The sequence below is a fragment of the Triticum aestivum genome, chromosome 5D (assembly GCF_018294505.1).
Source record: "Triticum aestivum cultivar Chinese Spring chromosome 5D, IWGSC CS RefSeq v2.1, whole genome shotgun sequence".
Taxonomy (NCBI): domain Eukaryota; kingdom Viridiplantae; phylum Streptophyta; class Magnoliopsida; order Poales; family Poaceae; genus Triticum; species Triticum aestivum.
Window position 1 is genome coordinate 490,784,716 of NC_057808.1, and position 11,531 is coordinate 490,796,246.

Below are 11,531 nucleotides of genomic sequence, written 5' to 3' on the forward strand. Positions count from 1 at the left end.
GAGGACGTAACGGCAGCCGCCCGCCTCGACCCGAAGGTCCTAGATCGAGCCCGAGACGCGCCCCGGGCGCCGCTGCCACCATCTCGTACTACTCCCGCCGGCTGCAGCAAAGCCCCCCGCCGCGCCCCGGCCGCCGCTGCCCGCCATCCTCGTCGGGAGGGAGATCGCCGCCGCCTCAGATCTCAGGACGCCAGAGAAGGTCCGCCGCCGTCGCGCCACGGGGCCTTTGCCCAGCGACGTTGCCGGCGGCGGCGGTGGAGGGAGGGGGTGCACAGGGAGTCGAGGGGAGGTCGGGAGGTGGCCGCCCGGTGCGGCCCGGCGGCGGCCACACGGGGTCGGGAGGAGGATTAGTCTAGTCCGAGTCTCCATCTACTACCATCTGTGGTTGTTTAGGCCTTGTACAATGGGAGGTGCTTAGGAGAGGTGCTTAGAGAAATAAACCAGGATTTCTTAAGCACCGGTGATTATTTGTACAGGGTAGACGCTTAACTAAGCGTCTCTCCTATAAAAATAGGCACCGGTGCTTCAGAAAAATCCAGTTTATTTTTTTAAGCACCACCCTAAGCATCTCCCATTGTACAAGGCCTTAGAGATTCGTGCTACTTTGTTGGTTGTTGTCAAGATTTGTCCTGTTTCAAAGTGTTATATTGTTGGGTACCAAATCTGTATCATAATATTTTGTTGGGTATCGACGTGTATTAGCAAATTCGATCTGAAACAAATGCATTCTTTTTTGTTGGTATACAATGAAACATGATGATGCACTCTGAAACGAGAAAAAGAACCCGAATGAAATATTATGAAACAAGATAAATTTTGACAACAACAAAAAATGTAGCATCAATCTCAAAACAACCATGAACGGGCGATCCATGCACGGGACGGGGTGGTAGAAAAATCACCCTCGAACTCTAACTTGACCGAGAGAGACCTTCTCATGGACAAAATGAATTTCAATCTTGATGTGCTTAATTAGGCGATCTTGCATAGGGGTTAGTGCCATGTAAGACAACTGTGCTCACATTGTCACAGGTCGCAACTCGCAACTGTGAGGGGTCGAGCTGGCCATGCTTGGGGAGGCCACAATGTTAGTCATATTTAGCACGACATGGATGGTGGCGGGCTTGACGATCGGGCTAAACGTCTCGTCAAAATCGTTCCCTGACTGTCAAGAATAGCCGTGGACAACCTGTCAAACCTTTTAGTGGCCTGAGTGCATCACCAAGTTGAATTTATGCTTGTAGATCCATTTTCCTAAAACAATGTTAGGCCTAGACAACGAACAAGTGATCATGTACGGTTGTGAGAGTCCACAATTTCCTATCATTGATGCACGCTAATGAGGTTGTGAAGTGCACTTTGTATGTTTTCGGAACGGGATATATGTTTTTTGTCACAAGACGTTACCGTATGGCAACTTTGATTCACATTTGAAAACGGTACAGAAAGAACACGAGATTGCAATATCATGGACACTGGAATCCGGTCCGTTTTCTGTATTTCCGTTGCCGCACTGTGGACGTTTTTTCTGTGTTTTTTTGTTCGTTTATCTCTGTGATAGTGGAACCCGGTCCGTTTCGGATCGTATGGAGCGAAAAAAAAATGAACACTGGAATCGTAAAATGAGTTTGTGTGCACCAAAGTTGTTTGATTACCTCATTGCAAAAGCTGATAGACCGAGTATTCTTTACAAGAGATTTGAGTGGCATGAGTTTCATATACTAAAATAACAAAGGAAGCTTCAGGTAAAAAAAAAAACAATTCTTCGAATAGTCCGAAATTCCTATGAACAAAAATTCTTTGAATCAAAGGAGGCTTGAAACCGACCAATTAACATGGTGAGTACTTGGAAAATCAAATCTGACGATGGTGAGTTTTCCAATGGGCTGAATGCCGTCGGTGAGAAGAAAAGAAAAACAGCACCAGTTCACGGTCGGTGAGAAGAAAAGAAAAACAGCACCAGTTCACGGCCTGCGTTCCCTGGCAATGTGCCCGGCTCTGTTGGACCGATTACATTACACAAACTCACACAAAGCAAACGTAAACAGATACAATTATGTGGCAAAATAGGTAGTACCTCAGTACTCAGGTTTTTTTAATAGAATACATAAAAGCGATCATCACTCGATGCCCATTAAAAGAAACCATCATACTAGTTCTTACAAGCAGCTAAAAAGAAAAGTAGTGCAAACAGCAGCTCAAAAGACTAGCTGCAACTAAGCCATCACAGCAGCCAGAAGGAAAGGATAGGGAAACCCAGGACGCAGCCTGGTTCCAAACCAACAAAAGATCACCATCACCATCCAGACTCCCAGTGATATACAAGAACTAGGTTCAAATAAAATCGCACGACTCAGAGGGGGGGCTAACAACTAGTTCTGGTTCGCACAAGACAAACACGGACTGACTAGTTGTGGCATGCACGCCCACGCACGAGCACCATGGGTAAGCTATGTTTCAACCATCTAACAAGCTCGCCGCATTTGAATCATGTCCTCCGTCCTCTCTTCCTCCGCCATCGTCTTTGGACGCCGGTCCCCCATCTGAGAGGCTGCCTTGCCCGTCTGACGTCTGCGGATCGTCTGACGTCTGCGGATCATCCCTGGCACGGCGAATATCCTGTACCCTGGCCAGCCGCTCCTTCCGCCGAGCGATCTCCCAGATCTCCTCCATGCTCAGACGGTAGTCGTGCATGGCGACCTTCTCACTCAATGTCGGGAACTGCTTCACGATGAAACACAAGGTAGAGTTATCGAGTTTTGCGTTGGTGGTCAAGCCCTCCAGGAGCGCGAGCTGTTCCATGACGGGCTCGTCCTCCGTGTACTGGAATGTGATGGCCTTCACATAGGGCACGCTTCGAAGCGGAACATCCACCGTTAGGTCCAGATCATAGGTGCGCGCCACGGCGCGCCACATGGCAGCTGCAGTGGCGTGGGGGGCGTAGACCGGAAGGAGGCGGTCAGAGAGCGTGGCGAGGATGTGGCCACGGCACAATGCATCCATGTGTGCCCACTGCTTGCCGGCGGCCGTCTTCTCGTCGGGAGGGGGCTCCTCGGTCAGGACATCGGCCACACCAATAGTGTGGAGGCGGAGCAGCACTGACTCCTTCCAGCGGAGGTAACCGCTCTCTCCGTCCAACTGAATGATGGGGAGCAGAGGCGGTGCAGCCGTGGGCAGAGGTAGTACTGGCGACGACATCGATCCATGCCTGCAGTGTTATGTTTCGTGTCATGATCTCACGGTCTGGTACAAGAAGCGCAATCATGATGTATGTGTATATATGCAGGAATGTACGGACTAGTATTGCTGATCAACTAAATGATTAGAATACAGGTCCAAACTAGAATTTTAGGAATGACACAATGGACAGTGCCCATGCATGTAGTATTCATGATTCTATATGGTAGCAGCAGCATATATAGTACTAGCTGCATCGAGTCTGAGCTCCATTTAGCATTTTTGTAGTAGCCTAGATGGTATGTACCACCTCTGTTTCCAAATGTAAGACGTTTTGGCAGTTCAATTTAAACTGCCAAGACGTCTTATATTTAGGGACAGAGGGCGTACTAGTTAGTAGCAAGGGCCATCAGTTTGATCATCATACATTGATGTATCTGCTACTTGGGTGGTGGCTGATACTTTCATCGGAGGACGGTGTTTAGAAATCAGATCGCTGTGGATGGAAGATTCATGGTACCAACATAACGACATGACAACATGCGGGAGCGTCGCTTTTATTCACAGAAGACTTCAAGTATAGTCCTCTCGAAACACGATTTCTCCATCCTTTATAAATAAAGGCACAAACGGCCGAACCGATACAAAGTGATGAGGAAGTTCTAATACAAGCGAGTCAAAAAAGAAATAAAACAGCATTCGAGCAAGTGGAACAAGTGCCACCAACCCAACACCGAGCGTGAACACAGGAGACACCGCCCCTAACAAGATACACCGAGCGTGAACACAAGAGGCACCGAAGTACCGAACACACCAGTCATGACAACACCAGGATCACCCGCCACCCCTCCCCTTGCTACCCACATATCCAAGAGGAGACGCCACCACTGCTGCTCGCTGCAGAGTCACCCGTGCAGCCTCACCATCCATAGCTGCTGCCCCGACTTCCAGGAGACACCCCACCGGGCCACCACCGCCAGGACACCGGGCTGCCGAAAAGCAGGCACCTTGGGACGGACAAGGCAAGGGAGGAACCATCTTGCCGTAGCACCACCACGATTAGGGACAGCCAACACAGATGGCGGCCCACACACATGTTACCCGGCTACGGGTGCCAGATCCCATATGGATCCGGCCCCACCACGGACGGGAACGAGGATCACCGGCTCTAGCCAGCATCATGTCATGGGCCGACTGCCCACCACACGGTGCCAAGGCGCACCCACCCGAAGCAGACCACCGGGTAGCAGGACTCCACGGGCCATGCGGTCGTTCAAAACCGACCAAGGAACAATTCACAAGGCCCGCTACCGCCCAAACCCTAGATCCCGCCCGGCACTCGCCACCAGAGCCACACATGCCACCACCTCACGCTGCCCACCCAAGCCAGCAACAAGAAAACCGCAACACACCGTTCGTCGAGGGAGCCACCCCACGCCACTCGAGACCACCGCAATGCCATCTCTGGCCGCCCCGCTTGCCAGCTCAGATGCACCACCCATCATGCAGCCTCACGGCACTGTCCCACGCCAACGCAACCCCGCGCAGATTCACCGTCATGTCCCACGCGTAGCACAACGCCCCTGCCGGCCCGCAGTAAGCCGCACTACCTGTATTGCACAAGAATGTCGGTGTACTAAGACATGGGTGCCTTCGTACCCTGACTTGTGCACAGGTAGTTGCAGCCTTCCCGCCGGCAAGGCTTGCTAGAGAGCTACTGCAGGTCATCGAGAAGACCATGAGAAGACCTCCAGGCAGGTCATCGAGAAGTACTAAGTTAGTACCGAAGGACAAGATCCCAGTTGCTGGCAAGCTCCGCGCCGGCAAGCCAAGACCCGACAAGCTCCTTGCCGGGAAGTTTCGCCTCTTTGCTTCTCGACCGCTTCACCTCGTCGACCAGCTGATGGCTTGTCAAGATTAGGTGTCGAGCAGGCAGATGGCTTAGGGAAGATCATCAGGACGCGTGTCGGCGTGTCACGTAAAGTTTAAACTTTATTGACACCCATCTCATGGACGTGTCAAGAAGGTAGGGTTCGGCCAGCCCGACGGCACAGAAGGAGAGACGTCTTTTGCCAAAGGATCATTATCAGCTCACGACACATAAAATGCCTTTGTCCTAGTCCGGCGGGATTAGGTTGGATAACATCGAGGCCACTATTCACATTTATGTAATGACCATGTTGCCACTGTGGTGACCCCTTTTCGTCCATAAAAGGAGGCCCAAGGCTACCTTGGCACAGGTCGACACCTTGCTCACTCTTATACAGTAGTTGCACCTTGCACGCACCTTTTCCGGCAAGCTGCGCTTGTAACTTGAGCCCCAAGTAAATCCACCATAGAACAGGAGTAGGGTTTTACGCCCCCACGGCGGCCTGAACCTGGATAGATCTCGCGTGTGAACTGCTAGATTTGCTCTCTGTGCTCGTTAATCTCCCCAGCCGAACTAGGCAAGGGGCCTCGCTGGTCCCATAGATCGTCATACCCCGACAAAGAGGGAGAAGAGCCGCGCCGTCGCCATGCTTATGCCAATCAGGCTTCGCCCGACAGAGGGTCCTGGCAGCGGGGGGAGGGGGAGGACAGGGATGGAAGGGAGCGGAGGAGATGGCTGCCGCGAGGTGGCAGCGTGGACGAGTGACACAAGAGGAGCAAAGCTCTAATTCTCTCAGAATCTAGCTAGTTAGCAACCACACTTTCAATTCAAAGCCATAGCCTTGATGTCTACAACTGCTGAAGTGCTAGTCCAACATCCCTAAAAGCTCTAAGGTCCCTGGAAAGCGAGCGTTGTGGTGCATTGGGATTGTGGGGTGCCGCTGGGCCCCAATTGTGAATGTGTGGCCCGCTTTGGTTAGCCCACAAGCATGTGCACCTAACGCAAACTATCTCGGTCCTCTGTCGTGCCACCTCCTGATCTCTCTTTCAAGCCCCTCTCTTCCTCGAAATCGCTGCTGCCACTTCCTCCAATTCTGGTACAAGAGCCGCCACCATTGAATCGACGAACTCACGATGACACCAGGATCACCCGTCATTCCTCCCCTTGCTACCCACATATCCAAGAGGAGACACCACCACTGCTCATCGCAAAGTTACCCTTACAGCCTCACCATCCAGGGCCGCCGCCCGGCTCCAGGAGACCCCACCGCCGCCAGGACACCGGATTGCCGAAAAGCGGGCACCTTGGAACGGACAAGGCGAGGAAGGAACCATCGTGCCGTAGTACCACCTTGCGCGGCCACCCACCCAAGCCAGCCTCAATTCCTAGTAGGGTGGGTTTCCTTTAGGAAGAGAAATAGAACTTGGACTCGCCATAATATAAGGGGAGGTGGTCGGTACCGGAATTCTCAAGTCATCAATAAAATTAATTCTTTTCCCCCAAGCTATCCTCCTCCTTACCTATCAACACCGGCAAGACGCCTACCCGGTGGATATTCATCGGCCCTCGGGCACCTCGAGGCCACACGCACGCCCTCTGATCCCAAGACTCAACATATACGGATATTGGTATTGTGTTTTACTGTCTTTCTGAAGTTTTCTAAATAGATGTGAAACAAGCTGCAGAACTGTGGTATACATATTTCTAATAGTACTTAAATTGAGCCATAATGCTGCATGTTGGAGTAAGGTTACTGGAGTACCAACTTTCTGTAGTCTGTAATACGTTTTGTGGGAGCTAGCTCTGGGCGTATGGAAGCTTTTTATCTGCCGTAATTGTTCTATAGAAAATAATTTGATTTTCTATTTGAGGTCCTTTGGGGGGATTTCGTCCTGGTGCATGCGTTGTTACTCATAAGCTCATCTTTCAGCGTTGTGTACAGGCAGATAATGAAGGATCGGCACTCAACCAAATGGTTAATTTTTCCTTAATTGTTTTCTCCACCCTATTTCTATAGATGTAGGTGTGTCTGGACTGAGAAAGTAGGCTGCTCGGTGCTGCATTTACATGTGTGTGCTGATGAGGAAATATGTATGCATTATTTGATTATTTCCAAGTTTATAGAATGAACAGTTATTTCCGTCATGTACGATGAAGCTCTATCTTCAAGTAAAATATCCTATATTGTTCTATAGTTACTACTCCCTCCGTTCCCAAATATTTGTCTTTCTAGACATTTCAAATGGATACAACATACGGATGTATGTAGACATATTTTAGAGTGTAGAATAACTCATTTTGCTTCGTATGTAGTCACTTGTTGAAATCTCTAGAAAGACAAATATTTGGGAACGGAGGGAGTACACAGCTGCAACATTTCTTCATATTGACAAATTATTTGGCTGCTTTCTTGGTGTTAGTCTCGTGAGAAATTTATTGAGCATTTGAATGTAAGAAAATAAAAAATATATATAAGCTTGATTGAATTCTAGGTACGTGAAATGCATGTACTGCTCTGCCGTTAATTAAACATACCAGTTTCCTCAAGCAATTGTTGTTTACCTGGTGTCATTGGTGAATGTTCAGTCTATTTTTTTTAAAGCCTAAACTTGATAAATTATATACTTCCAAGTTCTAACAGAGAAGACGCAAAAGATAGCCAATCAATTTCAGGAATTGCAATACTGAACCATGCTTTTTATATATATAGATATTTATGTTTATGAGCAACCAACTCAGAAGGCACCTAACAAATGGGCTTAACATTCACCATTTGAGTCTACTGCAAAACATTGTAGACTTGTCAAAAAAAGGGTTAGTATCTTGAGTTCTAGGAGCTCGAATTATCATCACAGGTACTAGAAGAGAAGTCATGACTTTTCAGTTGTTTTCCCTAAATCTAATCCCGTTTCTTTACTAAGGCCGAGGAAATAATACCTTATTAGTAATTTGAGAACAGTTAAGAGTGATATTCGTTCTCTGATCCAAAAAGTTTATATTCTAAACTTTGTAGTACAACTATATAGCTAATTATAGACTGATGATAAGGTACCATTCTAATGGTGATTTCACTTTTATCTGTCTCGCTCGTCCTGTAAATTCGTGGGGCACTAATTCTTTTAAGAAAGCATATATTTACCTCAAATATGTGAGCTATTGAGTGATCTGGCCTGAAATGGTTTATTTGTCTCTTGAATTTTGCATTCATATGCCAGAGTTTCGGGCAGTGGCGGAGCCAGGATTTCCGACATGGGTATGCATGGTGAATATTTTTTTGCTTCACAACAACGTAAGAAAAAAAAAGTTCATGATACCGAGGTTGATCTTGAACTTGGTTTTCAACGTCGACAGATAGCAATGTTGGTGTTGATGTCGAACTTATCTTCGGCGCCAATGAAGCAGCTCTGTCCCACAAACTCATTTTTCACACCTATAAAAAAATGCATGTTACATAGTGATGGTGGCAATGGTGAGCTTATATACTGCCATATGTTATATAAACGCATATAGGAGCTTATATACTGAATTGTTTTTGCAAAAAATGTTGGGTATGCATTGCATACCCTTGCGTTAGCCTAGCTCCGCCCCTGGTTTCGGGGTACTCTGTCGATGCTTCATGCCGCTAGAGAAGGTACTTATATGGATATGATGTTAGGACCATTTTAATACCGGTTCCAAATTCACTTCATCCTAGTTTCCCTCTAATTCAGTAAACTATAGGATGTTATCTATTTCCAGGTCACATTCGTAATGATAGTTGACTCCTATAAATTGCCTTTAAAAACATGCTATTTGTGTATATTTTTGTCATGTTTTTTCACTTGTTTCAGATTGTTTTTTGTATTGCTCCATATTCTAGACAAATTATAGTTCATAAGTTATATGCAGGAATGTGTCACTCATCCTACCACTCAAGGTTTAGCAATGGTTCCTTTTATCAAAGCATCAGTACCAGACCAACTCTATAATACATAATTGTGTTGCACTCACATATGTGGTTCATCAATTAATTCTACAGAAACTTATTTCTTTTATACGAACAACACTTCCATGTCTTAAAACTGAATATATATTCCCTATTATTCAACATTTTCTCATACTCAAGCCCCGTGACTTTTTTAGTTCCTCTAATGGCTTCCATAATAATGTAGAAGTTCTTGATACTTTGATTTTTTTAGATGGTTACTCTTGTATATGTAATTTCAAATTAATTAAGAGATCTTTTATGGTTTTGCAGATTCTTACCTACCTGCAATTTTGATCAAGAAATTATTCACAGCTTTTCTTGACACAAATATTCCCTTTTTTGTGTATAATTGTAGGTGATCGATACCATATGCTTCAGAAATTCTATAACCTGCATGCAGAGGATAGTAAAGAACTCTATTGTCAAGTAGTGATATCTTTGTATGATGAAGATAGGCGTAGTTGCCCTTTCATATCATACAATATTATCATAACAACAACCAAATTGCAAAATGGTATGGATTATATTTATCCTATAGCTAACGTAAATCGTGTTGTCATGTTTTGCATATGTCGAAGCTCTCAATGTTTTTTCTTCACCTGAACATTGTGAAATTTCTTTATCTTGACCAATAAAATAAATGTAACTCAATGACCCTGCTTTGAAATGTCCTGCGGCGCAGCAAGGCACGCCTATTGTTCAAACGCTGCAACAGGATCCAAGAACACACGGGAAAGGGAGGGAAGGATGGGGGGGAGGGAGATCGCTTACCGGGTGAATGATCTCAGCGACCTTCGGTTGAAGAAGACGAGGTTGAGGAGGAGGAATACGGCGACGGCGGTCCGGCGAGACGGAGGATGCAGTACACTTCAGAGCGGCGGAGGATGCAGCAAGGCAGGACGGAGACGGAGCTAGCGGCGGCGTCGGCGGGGTACAAACCGGCGGGCGGCGGCCGTGGAACCCTAACGGGTGGAGCTTTGTGCGTTTCGGTCGCTTGGTGTGTGTGGTCGACCGGTGTTGGTTGAACCCACGGGTTCACGCTATTTTTGTTTTGATTTTTTTTTCGCGTAAAACCAAACCGCACCTGTCCAGTTCAATTTTCTGCTCGGCAATCCAGTCCGTTCTTTAGAGCGTCTAGAACCACAACCCGCAAATTTCCTCCTGTTCGGTCCGCATACGTCCAATCAACAATTCAAACCAACCTCACGAAATTCGATCAAATCGGACGGATTTCATTCAAGTTCGGACATAATTTACATAAAACTGTCGATATTTCGACCGTTTAACTAAAAAAATAGAAAAAAAACTAAATCCTATACTGGACGACCACCTCGTACGCGTGTCACCCTGCCTTGCCGCACCGCCGTCGTCGTGGTCCCTCTAGCGGCGGTACGGCGCCGGAAGGCCGCGGCAGCCATGTCTGGCGGCTACCTGCCGCTCTGCGTCCTGCTGCGCCGTGCAGAGTGCCGATGTGGCCTTCGGAGCCCTGGCGGCGGTCTTGCCGCGGCCGGCATTGGCGAAGCAGTCAAGAAGCGACCACTCCTCGGCGATCTTGGTGAGCTCGCTGTCAAAGAGGCGGCGACGCCTAGCGGCCGTCTCTGCGGTGGTCACGCAGCGGTCGAGCGCCCATGCGGCGGCGAGGTCTGGGTCATTGCGAACCCAGTCCAGAGCCATGTCGCTCTTGCCGAACACGGAGCGGCGACTAGCATTCCGCCAGTCGTACCGCTCTTGCTGCTGAGCCGCACGCTCCGCCTGAGTCACGACGCCCCTCGAGCCCAAGGAACCGCAAGAGCAAGGATGTCGGCTCGGTCTAGACGCGGTGGCGCGGCGGGGAGGCCGGCTCCTCCTTCACGCGTCGGCGATGGCAGCGACGGCCCCATGTAATGGAGCGACCGCTCCTTCATTAACTCGATCTGACGGACAAAATCTTTGTCCTTTAGAGCGGCCTCCTTGAGGAGTCGGGGCGGCTGCTGCGGTGGCTCCTGCGACTGATGCGGCGACACCTGGTAGTCCTCCTCATCACCGGAGGAGATGACGATCTCCTCCTTGGCCGAGGAGCCGGCCGCCGTGGACGCTAACGGGCCCGGAGAGCGTCTGCGGTGGCGCCAAGAACCGCCGGAGGAGGAGCTTCCGCCTACTCCGCCAGCCGGCGCGGAGCACCACGACATCGCCATCGCCGGAGCTTGGGTCAAAAAAGGGGAAGGAAAGGCTCGGGCACGGAGACGGGTGAGGGGATGGGGTGGTACTTCTCCGGTGCACGGTTTAAATAGCCGCGGCGAGGCCAGTCGGAGTTGGTTCATCGTGAACCTGCGTCCGCATTGATGTAGCGGCCGTCGAGATGTCGCGTCGGTCGGCGACGCCCTCCATCCCTCCCGGCCACATTGCGGCATCAATGTCGGCCTCCGCGTGCTCTGCGCTAGCATGAATGTGGCGCGTTAAGCGGCGCCTGCATCGGAAGGAAAGCGCAGAGAGGGGCGGGTGACAGGTTTTTGGTAGGCCAGGGTGGTCTGAAGCGGG

The 11,531-nt window shown here is 49.1% G+C and overlaps 1 protein-coding gene across 3 annotated transcripts; it reads right to left on the minus strand.

The window, feature by feature from the left end:
• Positions 1-2,119: 2,119 nt before the first annotated feature.
• Positions 2,120-10,023, minus strand: LOC123125675 (uncharacterized). Of its 3 annotated transcripts, none has more exons than XM_044546147.1 (4): positions 9,786-10,023; positions 9,297-9,404; positions 8,362-8,477; positions 2,120-3,208 (listed from the first exon to the last, which is right to left on the minus strand). In XM_044546147.1, exons 3-4 carry the CDS (start codon positions 8,466-8,468, stop codon positions 2,458-2,460), a joined length of 858 nt encoding a protein of 285 aa, XP_044402082.1. In that variant the 5' UTR covers positions 8,469-8,477; positions 9,297-9,404; positions 9,786-10,023; the 3' UTR covers positions 2,120-2,457. The 3 variants fall into 3 exon arrangements, with proteins under 3 accessions (XP_044402082.1, XP_044402083.1, XP_044402081.1); XM_044546148.1 differs by having other exon boundaries at positions 9,293-9,404; XM_044546146.1 differs by lacking the exon at positions 9,297-9,404.
• Between the last annotated feature and the right edge of the window lie 1,508 nt (positions 10,024-11,531).